At 34.4% G+C, this 15,847-nt stretch overlaps 2 protein-coding genes across 6 annotated transcripts in view; both read left to right on the top strand.

The window, feature by feature from the left end:
* The first annotated feature begins 3,252 nt into the window (after positions 1-3,252).
* LOC111242498 (probable disease resistance protein At4g27220) lies at positions 3,253-6,664 on the top strand. The gene is made up of 3 exons (XM_022785944.1): positions 3,253-6,426; positions 6,514-6,554; positions 6,646-6,664. Exons 1-3 carry the CDS (start codon positions 3,253-3,255, stop codon positions 6,662-6,664), a joined length of 3,234 nt encoding a protein of 1,077 aa, XP_022641665.1.
* A 114-nt stretch (positions 6,665-6,778) lies between these two features.
* LOC106773505 overlaps positions 6,779-15,847 on the top strand; it is a 13,746-nt gene continuing 4,677 nt past the window's right edge. For 2 of the 5 annotated variants that reach the window (XM_022786346.1, XM_022786348.1), the window contains exons 1-9: positions 6,779-6,903; positions 7,155-7,850; positions 8,013-8,828; positions 9,061-9,747; positions 9,861-10,715; positions 10,873-11,577; positions 11,693-12,538; positions 12,625-13,326; positions 13,433-14,326. In XM_022786346.1, coding sequence (XP_022642067.1) covers positions 6,790-6,903; positions 7,155-7,850; positions 8,013-8,828; positions 9,061-9,747; positions 9,861-10,715; positions 10,873-11,577; positions 11,693-12,538; positions 12,625-13,326; positions 13,433-14,305 — 6,294 coding nt within the window. In that variant the 5' untranslated portion in view covers positions 6,779-6,789 and the 3' untranslated portion in view covers positions 14,306-14,326. Of the gene's footprint in view, positions 6,904-7,154; positions 7,851-8,012; positions 8,829-9,060; positions 9,748-9,860; positions 10,716-10,872; positions 11,578-11,692; positions 12,539-12,624; positions 13,327-13,432; positions 14,489-15,847 lie in introns of those variants that run through there. The other 3 variants (XM_022786345.1, XM_022786347.1, XM_022786344.1) reach the window with 2 other exon arrangements.

Here is a 15,847-nt window from a genome sequence, read left to right as displayed (position 1 = left end):
TTTTCTCTAAAATGATATAAAAAAATTTTAATATTTTAAATAAATGAAAATAACTGAATAACAACCATAAAGGAAAACCAAAATGAACAATGAAAACTTACCAACTGTCTTTTTTTGTCTCCAATGATGGTTTTCAGTTATAACAATGCTTCCGAAGTGGGTGCAGATAAACTAAGGGTGGAAAACTTCAAAACCAATGTTAATGGTTGTTTTGGCCTTCAAGATACTTCAAAACGGTAGAACTGTTGGAAAGAACGTGCATCCTTAAGATCTGTCATCCTAATCAACAATGAGACCATCTAGATTTCGCGTACAAGCGACACTCCGGTGACAATGGGTGGAGGGAAGACGAGATCGTCTAGGTTTCGCGTAGGAGCGACACTCCAGTAGCAATGGGTGGTTGGGTAGAGAGGGAAGAGGAAACACTCGTATAAGAATGGCAACACTACGACAACATTAGATAGCTGAGTGGAGGGAAGACGAGTTTGTCTCTCTAATTTTTGCGCTTGAGGTTCACTTTCAAAGATTCCTCATATTCGAAATTTAAAAATGAGAAAATAAAGCAAAAACTTTTAATCTATTCCCAATTCTATTGTCACATCATTCTCATTTTTTAAAATTATTATTCACATATATCACTAACATTTTGACACATGTTCGTGTCAAAATATTTTCAAATGTTATTTGATAAAATATCATTTTCCATTGTATAACAACCAAAACAAAGATTATAAAAGTCAAATTCAACGCATTTGGAGGGTGCTGCCAGACTGTAACGTAACATCAACAAAGGTTGTATTTCGTATACATTAAAAGCAGATTTCCTTTCAGTGAGTTCTCACAACTTCATTTTCATTGTGATCTCAATGTTTTGAAGTGATCGAAGGAAGCTGGGATTCTTTGTCTGTATTGTTCATCGGATTTTCTGGTTGTCTTTGTTGTCTTCATTGTTGTCAGGTAAACACTATAATGACTACTTGGTCCTTCGTATTTGAAGTTTAGGTTTGTTCCATCCATGGAATAATGCATGTTTACGTTATCTATAATCTAAATCCTCTTAGTATCTTAAACTCCGTTCCTGCTTCTAAAATTTTCACAGTTCACTTAAATTAACAAAAAAAAAAAAAGTTTTTCTAATTTCATTACTGCTGCTATTAGAATAAGAGTCTTTATATTATATGAATGAAACTAAGTATATACTGGACGATATAACATGGAAACAATGTAATACAGTGAAATTGAAATTTGTTTTAGATGTTTCCTTATCTTATTTTATTTTTTATAATAACTAATAATATTTCAACCCGTTTACACAAAATGTCATAAAATAAATATACGTAGAAGATTTTGATCCTTAGATCCGGATTCCTAAACACTAATATTACATAAATAAAATTATCACCGCATAATATATCCTGTATTATGATAAATTTATAATTTTTTGAAACTCAAAATATTACAAAATCCAAAATATATACATTGTTCTATCTAGTGTCTGAATAAAAAATCGAACAATAGAAAACATAAGATATTTTTTGAAATCGATATAAAACAAAGATAATACCATAAAGTACATCGGATATTTTATGATAACATGTTGGAGTAAATTTGCCCTACTGAAATCACTAGTCAAAACCCTGTTATTAACTTTTTTTTTTTTTTCAAATCACACGCAAGATATCATTTTCTTGTCAGTATTCTCTGAAAAAATGTCATTTTTCTTTATAAAAAACTTGAATAACTTAAGATCAAAAGAGATAAGAAAATAGTTAACAATTAAAAAGAACAAGATAGAATACACTTTTGATTTTAGCTGCCCATTTAAAATTAAAAGGTAAATTTCTTGAGGTACTTGAGTATTCTTAGAAATATTTCATTAGATAATGTATAATGAATTGTTGGAAAGCAGGGGTTGGAAATTTTACCTTTGTTTACTGAATTGTTGAAAATATTATAAACGTTTATAAATTAATAAACGGGAGCGATTTAATCTAAATTTGTATAAATTAAATGTTTCCAAATGAGTATGAAAAAAAATCTTAAATTTCTAAAATTTTGGAACGAAAAGAATAAAAGTTTATATAATGATTGAGTGAAATAATTTTATTGAATCATATTTTATATCACAGATTGTCTTGTCAAGTGAAGTAATATTACCTTATTGAAGTTATTTTTAAGCACGAGACGCTGTGGATAATCTCCAATGTAGATGGTAATGTGTTTCTGTTCTTCTATATCATGAATTTCATTTAAGTATTCGTTGATCAATCATAAGTAGTAAAGAGATTTTGTATTAAACTATTAATTTTTGTTCTCCATGATTTCCAACTTTAATCCTTTATTTTTCTTGTACAATTTTAGAGCATGTATATTGTATATTTGCTTAAGAACATCTATATGACTTTTTATTTTAATTTTGAAATTTATCTACATACTAATTTAAAATATTTTCTCCATGATCCTATGTACCTACGTAAACTTTTTTAAGCAATAGTTTATTATACAAAACAGTGATATTGCATAAACAATTTCACGCCATGTGCTCTTGCACGAAAATTTATTAATAAACTTTGTTTTTTCTTAAGTCAACTTTCATATAATAGCAACTCCATGTGACCTAAACAAGTTGCTTATATTAAATCATTTTATCTTTTAAATTCTCTCAAACATAACTCTTTTAAGTAACATGGGTTATAAAAGCAATGCACGTTATGTTATGAGATCTATCAGACATTGTTTAGCTTTAAACAATATTTGTGAACAAATTACGTTGAAGATGACTTTTAGTCTTTATGTTTAAAAAAAAAAATATAATTTTAGTTTAGTTTTTAATTTGTTATACTTTATTTCCTCTCAACATCATTTGAATACATATGGTAGATTAGATTTAAGGTTCAATAGAAAAAAAAATATATAGCAAATTTGTAAATTTTTTAAAATGGGGATTTGAAATCATGAATAAAAATATGGATTCTATCAAAATTATGGAAACTAATTTAATCCAGTGGAAATATATATAAAATACTTAACCTCACTCTTAACATAAAACTTTAATATTTAGATCAATTAGTCTTATTTTTCTCATATATCACTACCACAATAGGATATACTTAACTCACCTATTTGTCTCTACACAGATCTACTAACGTTACGTGTGGTTCATATTTATTTTTATCTAAGTCAGACATCAAGACAAACTTGATATAAACATGCAGAAATATGCATGCAGAAAAGATGTAGTTGAGATGTAGCATGGCTGCTCTAATCGCGTGTTTTCAATTCTTGACATCGTCACCTCGAGCAAAGGCGTGGCTAAAGAAGCAATTGATTCAATTGGACTTGTACGAGACAAGAGTTGGTGAAGTAAAAGATGTTGTGGAGAAGCTCAAGAACAAGAGAGATGCTATTCGGCATACAGTTGAAGAGGAAGAACGCCGACATGGAAGAAGAATTCACGATGAAGTTAAAGAATGGATGGAGAGTGTGGATAAACTCATTCGGGCATATGAGGATTTCCACAATGATGAAATATGCCATAAATGTGCGGTGTTTGACTTTTTCGACAGTGGTTACCTTCCGAAGCCAGGGATAAGGTATCGTCGAAGTAGAAAAGCAAATGAGATCACAAAGCAGGCAAATGGGTTGCTGCAAAATGCAAAGTTTGACATTTTATCTTATTGGTCTGGCCCACCCTCCATGGCTACCTTTTTTTCAAACCTTGGTTATGAAAGTTATTCATCAAGAAAAGAAACCGTGAAAAAGATTACTGCTGAATTTCAAAAGCCAGATGTTAGAATGATCGGTCTTCATGGGTTGAGTGGCGTTGGCAAGACATCTTTAGTCAAAGAGGTTGTGAAGAAAGCCTTGAAAGATAAGATGTTCGAAGTGGTGACCATGGCAAGTGTGACAAAAAACCCTGACGTAAGAAAAATCCAGGGACAAATTGCTGATATGTTGGGGGTTGTATTGGAGGAGGAAAGTGACATTGCAAGAGCTGCTAGGATACACCAGATATTGAATAATGAGAATAATAGCACGCTCATAATCCTAGACGATCTTTGGGAACAAGTGAACTTCAACTTGCTGGGGATTCCTTGTGAAATAGGGAAAGAAGATGGCGTAACAAATGTCCAAGGAAAATCCCTTGACGTTGATAGCTTGAAGAATGTTAGTGATGGAAAATCCCTTGATGTTGATATTTTGAAGAATGTTGTCGGTGATGGAAAATCCCCCATCCTTGGTAGTTCGACAAGTTTTAGAAAAGGAATGTTACAAGGAGCTGATGGTTCTAAGAATGTAAATAAAGGAAAATCCCTCGGTACTGCTGATTCGGTAAATGTCAAGAAAGGAGGATTCCTGGGTGGTAGTTTGAAGAATGTCAATGAAGGAAAATCCCCCCTTGATGCTTCTGAACGAGTTAAAGCAGAAAATTCTGTTCCTCAGTACAAAGGGTGCAAGATTTTGATGATTTCTGAAATTAAACAAGTGTTATTAAGTCAAATGGAAGGGAAAGAAGAGTGTATTTTCCCCGTGGAAATCTTAAAGGAGGAGGAAGCAGAGAAGTTGTTCAAGAAAAAGGCAGGAATAAGTGGTAAGAATTCTGAATATGACAAATTAGCAGCTCAAATTGCTAGCAAGTGTAAAGGGTTGCCAATGACAATAGTTACGACTGCAAGGGCATTGAAAAATAAGAGTCTTTCTGTATGGGACGAAACTAATCGAAAATTTGAATCTCAAAAGTTAACTGGAGCACCTGAATTTTCTACGAAGTTGAGTTATGAGCTCTTAGAAGATGAGGATCTCAAGTACACTTTCTTGCTTTGTGCTCGCATGGGTCATGATGCATTGATTATGGACTTGGTGAAATATTGTATTGGTATCGGTTTTCTTCGAGGAATCAACACAGCAAGGCAAACCAGAGACAGAGTATATACATTGGTCGCAAAGTTAAAAGAGTCAGGTCTGTTGTCTGACAGTTATTCAAGTGACCATTTTACCATGCCAGATACGGTTCGCAGAGCAGCTTTGTCCATAGCACATAAGGGAAATCAATTGTTTACAATGACAAAGGGAAAGCTAGATGAATGGCCCGATAAACTTGAAAGGTATGCTGCAATTTCATTACATCATTGTGACTTCATTGAAGATTTTTCTGGGAGAATAAAGTATCCAAGACTTAGAGTCCTTCAAATTGTCAATAATATTCCACGCCCGAAAATACCCAAAAACTTCTTCAAAGGAATGAAAGAACTTAGAGTGTTGATATTGACTGGTATTCATCTCCCCCTCATTGATTCTTCATTTTCATCCTTGCATAAACTTAGAATGCTTTGTTTGGAGCAATGCTGCATGCTAGATGAGGAGTTATCCATCCTAGGAGGGCTGAAAAAGTTAAGAGTTCTTAGTTTTTCAGGATCTGATATTAAAAGTTTGCCAGGCGAGTTGAATGAGCTAAAAATGCTACAAATTTTTGACATAAGTAATTGCTCTAAACTTAAAAAAATTCCACGTGGTGTCATATCTAGCTTGGTAAGTCTGGAGGAGTTGTATATGAGAAATACCTCGATTCAATGGGAGGATGAAGAACAAACATGTCAAAGTAAAACAGCTCTTCTTTCTGATTTGAAACATTTGAATCAATTGACAACTCTAGACATACAAATCCCAAATGTTTCGTATTTGCCAAAGAATTTGTTTTTTGACAAGTTGGACAGTTACAAGATTGTTATTGGAGATTTGAGTTCATTTTTAGAGACTGGTTTCCAGATGCCAGAGAGATATGAAACATTGAAATTTTTGGCTGTACAACTGGAAAATGGATCTGACATTCATTCTCTAATGGGGATAAAAATGCTGTTTGAAGGAGTTGAAAATTTGTTTCTAGAACTCAATACTGTCCATGAAAAGCACAATAGTGTCCGTGAAGCCCGTAATATTGTCCATGACCTTTTTTATAGATTGAATTTAAAAGGATTTCCATATCTCAGACATTTGTGGATTGTAAATAATTCTACCATTCAATCTCTCATACATCCAAAGGACAGGCAGCACCCTGAGAAAGCTTTTCCAAAATTGGAGTCATTGCATCTCTATAATCTCAAGATGGATGAAATATGCTCATGTAAACTTTCAGAACCCTCCTTTGGTAAACTGAAAGTCATTAAGATCAATCTCTGTGGTGTATTGAACAGTGTATTCTCAATTTCCATGGTTGGACTTTTAAAAGTTCTAGAAACAATTGAAGTTTCTGAATGTAGCTCTTTGAAGAAAATTATCAATGTGGGACCACCAATCAACCTTGAAAATACTGAGCTTCTTATGCTTCCTGAATTACGCTATTTGAAGCTACAATCTTTGTCTGAGTTTATTGGGTTTGATGCCATTCCTCCTATAGACCAAGGGGAAAGAAAACTCTTCCATGAAAAGGTGCGTTTAAAATTATTCTCTAAATTTCTTTATCTTTTAGAACTAAAACTTCTTTTTCCACATTTTGTTCTGTTAAACTAAAAATAGGAAAGAGTTTGTAAAGAATTAAACTTTAAAAAGAGAAGAAGGTTGTTTATCTTTTACGAAATATAAGTTGAGAAAGTCAAAATCAATTCCTTATAGTTTTTTGAGACATTAATAACGTGTGTCTCTTTGCAGGTTGGAGTTTCAAAATTAGAGAGACTAGAGTTGTCCTCAATCCAGATAGACGTAATATGGAGTGTCAACCAATCTTCAGAAAGATTATCTTTTAAAAATTTGACACATTTGGACGTGAATGGTTGTTGGAATTTAAAATATTTGATGTCATTTACAATGGCCAAGAGTCTGGTGAATCTTCAAAGCCTTTATGTAAGTGAATGTGGGAAGATGACAAGCATCTTCCTCTCTGAACAAGATACAGAGAAGGATATTATGGTAAGAAGATTGGTCTGATTAGATTCAATGCTACGATTTGAAATTGCACACCCACATTCGATGCTTCAAATAGTACAATAACTGATGTTGATTGTTTGTAGATTTATAAATGTTATATTAGTCCATTTAAAATTTTGAGAGGTTTTAATGCTATTATAACCAAAGTACTTTTTGCTTTTTCTGTTTATTGATTTGGTTTCTCTATTTTATAAATAATTCGATTAACTTATGGCTACTGTGTACTAAAACAGGGTAACTTCTTTCCAGAATTGAAGAATATGAAACTTCGCAATATGAACAGTCTGAGTAAGATATGGAATCCGAAACTCCCATCGGACTACTTTAACAAACTAGAGACTCTAATCATTGAGGAGTGTCACAGACTTGAAAATGCATTGGAGGGAATATTTGGGAGTCTATGCAACTTGAGAGTTAGAAATTGCAGGTCCATGCAAGCAATATTTAATATACGTGAGCAAGTTGGGGATGTAGCTAATAACTTGCAAGATGTTCATTTAGAAACACTCCCAAAATTGGAGCTTGTATGGAAAATGAATAATAAAGACCTCGTAGGGATTCCTAAGTTTAACAATCTGAAGAGGATATGGACTCAAGGTTGTGAGAGCTTGGAATGTATATTTCCATTTTATGTAGCCAAGAATCTTGATAATCTTGAATCTCTTGTGGTTTGTGATTGCGATGGATTGAGTAAAATTGTTGCTGAAAAGGAAGTTACCAACACGGATACAGCCAAATTTAACTTTCCTAAACTAAGCACCATCAAATTTTCACACCTGCCAAGACTTACGAGTTTTTATCCAACGACTTATGATTTATCATGTCCGTTGAATGAGCTGTCCATTGAATTTTGTGACAATCTGGAACCATTCAACAACGGAACCGAGCATGCACAAACAAATCCTGTGCATGCATTCTTTCCTGAAGAGGTACTAGTACTGCGCCCATCAACTCTTCATCATCACTTTCTAATTCTTGTAAAATTAAGAAGAAAATGATCAAAATGGAAACAAATTCTTCCACTTTTAGTTAAATATATGTAAATTTATATGAATATACTCATCCTTTTCTTTACATGTTGTCAATTATAGGTAATCAATAACTTGAAGTCCATGCAAATTGAGTTTTGGCACGCAAAGTCACCAAACAGCTATATGGGCAAAGGGAACCATCGAAGGGATAACTTAGAAGAGCTTTCCTTATCTAGATTAATGAATACTGAGATTTTATACTCTTTCCTATATAGAAATCCTAATTTGAAAAGTCTGTCACTGAATACTTGTTTCTTTGAAAAGATTGTGCCTCTAAAGGAAGATACTGAAATTGAAAACTTGGGAGTAGTTCCAAATCTGAAAAGCTTGATGTTGATTGACTTGTTGAATCTCAAAGAGCTAAGCTTTGAACCAGACGTAATTCTTGAAAGGTTAGAGTTCTTGATTTTGAAGAACTGTCGTCTTATGATTACTATAGCACCTTCTTCTGTATCTTTTACTCGCTTGACAAATCTAGAAGTGGTCAATTGTGATCGATTGCAAAGTCTAATGTCAGCATCTACGGCAAAAAGTTTGGCTCAGCTCAACACCATGAAGGTAGTGAAATGTGAATCCCTGATGGAAATAGTAAGAAAGGATGGAGAGAAATCTGACAGAATTGTTTTTCAACACTTGAAAGCCCTAGAGCTTGTTTCACTGAAGAACCTCAAGAGTTTCTGTGTGTCTGATTGTGACTTTGAATTCCCATCTTTGGAGAAATTAGTTGTGAGCGCATGTTATAATATGGATAAATTTTCAAAAACAGTCACCAGCCCAATTTTACAAAATGTACATGTTGTACATGGAAAAGAGAACAAACGATGCTGCTGGGAAGGAGATATAAATGCTACAATAAAAAAAATATTTGAGGAAATGGTATGTAATCATGTATCTTTTCTTGGCTAAATTTTTCTTTTCTGTTTTGTTATTTTTAAAAGTTAACTCAGAGCAATGAAATTACTTAAAAAATTTTGTGAATTTCTAGGTAATAGAAAACAAGAGAAATAATTATGTATTTGGCTTCAGTTATCATTTTAAAGAATCACAAACTAAAAAACGCTACCCAGTTATCATCTAGCCAAATAACTTACACAATATATATTCGCAGAAATTTTTTGAAGGCATGGAGGAGATAAGCCTTTCGGAACATCAAGAACTACAAGAAACTTGGCAACAAGGAGCTGGTCTGCAAAAGAAACATAGCTGGTTTTATAGTTTGAAAATTTTGAAGCTTGAGAAATGTGTAATTCAACCATTTGCAATTCCATCTAATATTCTTCCTTATTTGAGGAGCTTAAAAGAACTGCAGGTACAAGGTTGCAACAATGTAGAGGTAATTTTTGAGATGAATGCTGAAGAGGGTACTGGATCTACATTTCACTTGCAGAAATTGACTTTACAAGAGCTACCAAAACTTAAGGATGTGTGGGAAAGAAACAGTAAAGGAACCGAGAGCTTTCAAAATCTGAAGCTAGTCAATGTCAGGAACTGTGAAAATCTGCAAACTGTGTTTCCTTTGACCTTGGCAAAATGTCTTAAGAAGCTTGACGAACTTCAAATAATAGATTGTGAAGGATTGCTTGAAATTGTTAGAAAAGAAGAGGACACAGCAGCGGTGTTTGTGTTTCCTTGCTTAACTACACTGACTCTTGCTGACCTGCCAGAGCTCATTTACTTTTACCCAGAATCATTTACTTTGGAATGCTCTGCGTTACATAAAATGATCGTGTGGAATTGTCCAGCGTTGGAGCTATTTGGAAGTCCTAACACACATTCCATTTTCTCTGATCTGAAGGTAATTAACGTGCAATAAGCACCTTTTGTTTGTCTTTCTCTCTCTACGTATATATTTTAGATTTCACCTTTTAATCCTCAGTCCTTGCTTTTTATTTGATTTTCTTTCACTAGCACATTTGCAACCTTGAAGTGCTAGTACTTGGCTGGGAACACACATTGGGGTTAAGGACAGTGTTGGGAGAACCAATGGACAACCTCGAATATTTAAATGATATTCAACTTGTATTTGTTGTTGATGAGAACGGAAGACATGATTTGCCCATTCAAATACTCAAGAAGATGCCCAATTTAACAAAAATGAGTATACGCCATTGCAGTTGCCTCGAGATATTTCAAACTCAAATCCCAGAAATTGTTGAGAAAAGGGTGCTTACACACTTGAAAACATTGAAACTGAATGATGTGTCGAAACTCCAGTCCATTGGGTCAGAGAACTCACCATGGTTAAACGTGATTTGTGACAGTGAAAGGCTTCAACAATTATATGTTCTCGATTGTCCTGATTTGAAAACATTAGTGCATTCTACTCCTTCAGTGTCTTTCAGGTATGTGAAAGAAATATACATAGACAACTGCCAAGATATGAAGTATTTATTCACACTGTCAGCAGTGAATAAGTTAGAGAACCTTGAGTATATATTAGTCAAGAACTGTGAATCAATGGAAGCAATAGTCTTGAAAGATAAGGATGACATTTCAGAAGAGATCAAATTACAGCAGCTAAAGTGCATAGATCTATATATTTTATCGAACTTGGAATGCTTCTATTCAGACAATGACACTTTGCAGTTACCCTCCTTGATACAAGTGGACATATGGATGTGCCCCAAGATGAAGTTTTTCTCTAGAGGAGACATACAACTAAATTCATCATTTAGAGGGATTCAAGCTTTAAACTTCTCAAGTGATGAATTGGTCTTCTATCGTAATCTTAACTCTTCGGTAGAAAAGGTGTTCTTGCAAGAGGTAACAATTTCCGATTCTGAATCAATTAATTTTGACTCTTGTTTGCGTGAATTTAAACAATATAAAACAAAAACCATTTTAGATTTGAAGCGATGTTTTACAGGTAAACAGCAGGAAATGGATATATCTGATGATAAATGTTTTGTAATATTTACAGGAGTTTTTTAATGCCGTGGACACGGACTGTTATGATCTTAATATAAAATGTTACCCGGTTTATGATATTGGTGTGGAAAACAATTTGTTTGCCAATTTGGAAACTATGAAGCTGAAGAACCGCACTCAATCATATGCAATTCCATCTTTTATTCTTGCTCTTTTAAAGAACTTAAAAGAGTTAGAAGTACGAGATAGCGACCAAGTAGAGGCAATTTTTGATATAAATGATGACACTGAGATTAAAGAAACAGAATTCCATTTGAAGATATTGACTTTAAATGGGCTATCAAAGCTGAAGCGTGTATGGGAAAAGGACACTCACAAAATTATCATCTTTCGTAATCTACAAGAGGTTGTTGTTAGTGATTGTGCAAAGCTGCAAACTTTATTTCCTACTTCCCTGGCAAAATGTCTCAAGGATCTTAAAAGGCTTAAAATAGATAACTGTGAAAACTTTCAAGACTTTGTTGAACAGGAGGAAACAACATTTGTAACAGAAAAGTTTGTGTTCCCTTGTCTAGAGGATTTGAATCTCAATGACTTGCCACACGTAACTTGCCCTAAAATGTTCACTCTGGAATTCCCCTCTGTAAAATTCTTATCTGTGAGGGATTGTGATGGGTTAGGGTTATTTCAAAGTGTAGATGATCCCATGGGTGAGGGTACTTCAAGCAGGACACTTCCTCTTATCTCAGACCCAAATGTAAGTAAAGCATCATAGAATCTTTACTTCCATTTTGTTTTTGTTTTTGTTTTTCATCTTTTATCTAATTCACATACCTTTTCAATGCTATTTTGGTTTTGGCTCTAATTGTTAGGTCATTTCCAACCTGGAGAAACTGACTCTTGATTGGAAACAAATTTTGGCATTAAGCTTATGGTTTAAGTCACTACAATCTACAAAAGGCCTCACAAATTTAAACAGCATTTCCTTGTGTTTCTTTCGTGCCAAGGAGAATGAAATGCCCATGTTGCCTGTTGAAATACTCAAGGCTCCAATTTTAATTGAAATGGATATAAGCAATTGTGAAAGTCTGGAGAATTTCCTTGCTCAAAACCCTAAAATTGGCGAGGAGGAGATGCTGGGACAGTTAACAATCTTGAAGATATGCAATGTGTCCATTACACAGTTCTTTGAGTTAGAGTACTCCTCATGCTTAAACATGTTTGAGAGGCTCCACAAGTTATCTGTTTCCCACTGTCCCCATTTGACAACATTAGGAGTACATTCTACTTCTACAATGTCTTTCTCTTGTCTGAAGGAAGTGAATATATACAAATGTCCTAACTTGAAGTATTTATTTACATCTTCAGCTGACAAAATGTTAATGAACCTTCAGGAGATTAGTGTCATCGAATGCGAATTATTAACAGAAATAGTGGTTAAAGAGGGAGATGCAACTTCTGAAGCCATTGAATTTGAGCGACTCCACACCATTTATCTACAGTCTTTAACAAGTTTAATATGCTTTTATTCTGGGAGAGACACTCTGCAATTACCATCTTTGAAAACTGTGACAATATGGAGTTGCCCCAACATGGAGATTTTCTCCCAAGGAATTGAATCTCTTATGGGAATTACGTTATCCATAGACCTGGAACCAGACGATTTACCCCCTCCACAAGATCTTAACACCAGAATAAAAGGGATCTCACAACGAAAGGTAAAAATTTCAAGGATATGTTTGGAAAGATATTTAATGCATATTCAGAAGTAATTTATAAAAGTAAACTTTTGTTATATTTTCAGGAGTTTATTGAAGCAGTGGACAAGGAGTGTTTTTCTGATTATCTTGAACTACAAGAAGATCCACATTGTAACTTTCGCCTGCAAAACCAATGGTTGGGCGATTTGGTTAGTTTGAAGCTTCAGAACTGTACTCTGCCATGTGCAATTCCATCTGCTATTCTTGCTCTTCTAAAGAGCTTAAAAGAGTTGGAAGTACGGGATAGTGCAACAGTAGATGTACTTTTCTATATGAATGACACTGAAACTACACAAATATCATCGCAGTTGAAGATGTTGACCATAGAAGGGCTATCAAAGATGACACGTGTTTGGGAAAAGAAGAAAAATGGAGTTGTCATCTTTCCGAATCTGCAACAGGTCATTGTTAGATGTTGTGAAAACCTGCAAACTCTATTTCCTGCTTCCCTGGCTAAAAATATAAAAAGTCTAAAAAGCCTTGAAATAAAATATTGTGCTAAGTTCCATGAAATTGTAGGAAAAGAAGAAACAGAAGCAAAATTTGTGCTTCCTTGTTTAGAGAAGTTGGATCTTTATTCCTTGCCACAACTCACTTGCTTTCATGCTCAAACATTCATCTTGGAATGCCCAGCCTTAAATAAAATATCTGTGGCGGATTGTGACAAATTGGAGTTATTTCAAAGTGTACATTCCATGGGTGAGGGTACTTCAGTTAACAGAAAGCCTCTTATTTCAAGTCTAGAGGTATGTGCGCATTAAAGAATCAGCACTGTATTTCTTTTTTCCTTTTTTTTTTTGTTTATTATTACAGACCTTAATTTCTATTGAATTTGATTGCTTTAATTGTTAGGTTATTTCAAACCTGAGAGAATTGGAACTTGATTGGAAACATATTCTGGCATTAAGATCGAGGCTTAGGTCTGAAAAATTTACTGGAGTCTTCAAATTTGTAAATAAAATGAAGCTGTCGTTGGACGGTGATGTGAGTGAGATGCCTATAGTGCTCAATGAAATAGTCCATACAACACCCAACATAATAGAAATGACAATGATTATAGACAATTGCAATAGTACGGAGATTTTCCTCCCCAAAATTATTGAGGATGGGATGCTATTACATTTAAGAATATTGACACTAGCCTTTGTATCTACCATCCGGTCCATCCAGTCAGAGAACTCATCATGGTTAAATACAATCTGTGAGAAGGTTCATGAATTAACAGTCTACCAATGCCCTCATGTTGAAACAATTGGAGTGCATTCTACTTCTACACTGAACTTCTCTTTTTTGACAAAAGTGTGTGCATACCAATGTCCGCAATTGCAGTATTTATTTACATATTCAGTCGCAAAAAAGTTAGTGAGCCTCAAAGAGATCATAGTCATAGAATGTCCATTACTAAAAGAAATAGTGACCAAAGAGAGAGATGAAGATGAACCCAAAGGAGAAGGTCAAGATAAATATGAAAATGAGATGATATTCATGAAGCTTGAGAGTTTGACTCTTGCCTTACTAGACAAATTGGAAAGCTTTTACACGGGGAGTTCCACTTTGAATTTCCCATCCTTGAGAAACGTGTGGGTTGACAAATGCTTCACCACCAAAATTTTCCGTCGTCATGATAAAGTGCCTCCGAAATTTAGGGTTGATATAGATGGAATCCGTTGTAAAGGTGATAAAAAAGCTCTGATCATGCAACAGGTCGAGGAGGAGGCGTCCTGAGGTGACAAGTTCCCTTGAATTGTAAGTAAGTACATTATTTCATTATCTATTCCTCTTGGAAATGGAATTAGCATATGGTGATCAACTGCTATTGACTTAGTGTGGAGGCATCCATCATCGAATAACTTTTCTTTGTTTCTGCATTTTACATAAATAAAAAATATGAAATGTTAAATCAAAATATATTTTTCCCCAATCTATGTTTTTCCTCACCTTTTGTAATTAATTTGCTTTAGGAAATTGTGTCAGCTAAAAGAAACTTATTGCCATTGCGTTCCCTTATTGGTTGTTTTATGGTAGTTAATTTGTTTAAAAATTTTGTTAGCTTTATAGTGTAAGGGTCAGAAGTTTATTGTTTTGGTTAATAGATAATAATTATATCTTGATAGCAGAGTTTAAGGCTTGAAGATGAAAAGCCAAAATAGAGTCTATAAATTTTAATGTTTTGTTAAGCAAATAAGTTTTTTCACATAAAGGTTTATTTTGCTAACAAAGTGGTATTAGAACATGTTAGCTTGGGTGTCCAAGGAAAAAAAAAACAAGAGAGATTAAGAGATGACCAATCTTACAAACAATGTTCCCTTGCAAAAGTTGACAAAGGCAATCAACTATAACAATTGGAGTCTAAAGAGCCCTTCTTCATTCTTAAGAAAATCGAAAAGTGGTGGAAAAAGGTGATGTAGAACCAGAAAACATCACAAATTGGTCGAATGCTCAAATAAATGCATTAAAAGTAGCGCCCACAAAGGATAGGACAATATAACAAGTTGTGGACGAATCAAGCTTTGAGAAGATTGCAAGTGCAAAATCTTCAAAAGAATTATGAGATATTCTGAAAAAGGCATATAAGAGTGATGACAGAATGAAGCAGATGAGGCTTCTAACACTCAGAGGAGAGTTAGAGAGCATGAGAATAAAAGAGAGTGAGGGAGTAGACAAGTAGATTACTCGGGTTGATATAGTGGTGAACCAACTCTATAGAATCGACAACTTTGAGAATGTGGTATGCATGATTGAGGAGTCCAAAGACATGTCAATACTCATGGTTGAAGAGCTTGTCGAGTCCCTTGAGACACACGAGCAACGAAAGAAAAAGTGGGAGCCACTTGAAAAATAGTTACTCCAAATGAAGGGAGAGGCTCAAAACACTCAAGGCTAAGGACTATATCGAGGATATAGAGGATGCAGTCCTAGTGATTGAAGCCGAGGACAAGAAGAAGAGAAAGAATAGTCTGGTCAATTAATTTGGCATTGAAGCGGACGAGGTCCCGGAGAGGAAATCAGTGAAGCAACTCAAACGTTGAAGAACATGAAGAAGATGAAGAAGAAGTGACGTTGTTGATGATGGGGTAAAGCTCGACTAGACCAGGGAGGTGTCTAGACAACTCACATAGATCGGAAGAGCATGTGGAGATCTTGGAAGAACATGTGGAAAACTTGGTAGATCATGTAGATAGTTCGGTGTGTAAGCAATTATTTGATTTTCAATTAAATGAAACAACACAGGATCTTGAATTTACATGATACTCACAATACCCACAT

The sequence above is a fragment of the Vigna radiata genome, chromosome 9, assembly GCF_000741045.1.
Source record: "Vigna radiata var. radiata cultivar VC1973A chromosome 9, Vradiata_ver6, whole genome shotgun sequence".
NCBI classification, from domain to species: Eukaryota; Viridiplantae; Streptophyta; class Magnoliopsida; order Fabales; family Fabaceae; genus Vigna; species Vigna radiata.
This window is presented reverse-complemented; position numbering and strand designations above follow the sequence as displayed.

Bases quoted from the DNA above. Each gene is read 5' to 3' on its own strand.
- LOC111242498 (XM_022785944.1), top strand. From the start codon at position 3,253: ATGGCTGCTCTAATCGCGTGTTTTCAATTCTTGACATCGTCACCTCGA. The intron at 6,427-6,513 runs GTGCGTTTAAAA...AACTAAAAATAG, and splicing joins GAAAACTCTTCCATGAAAAG to GAAAGAGTTTGTAAAGAATT.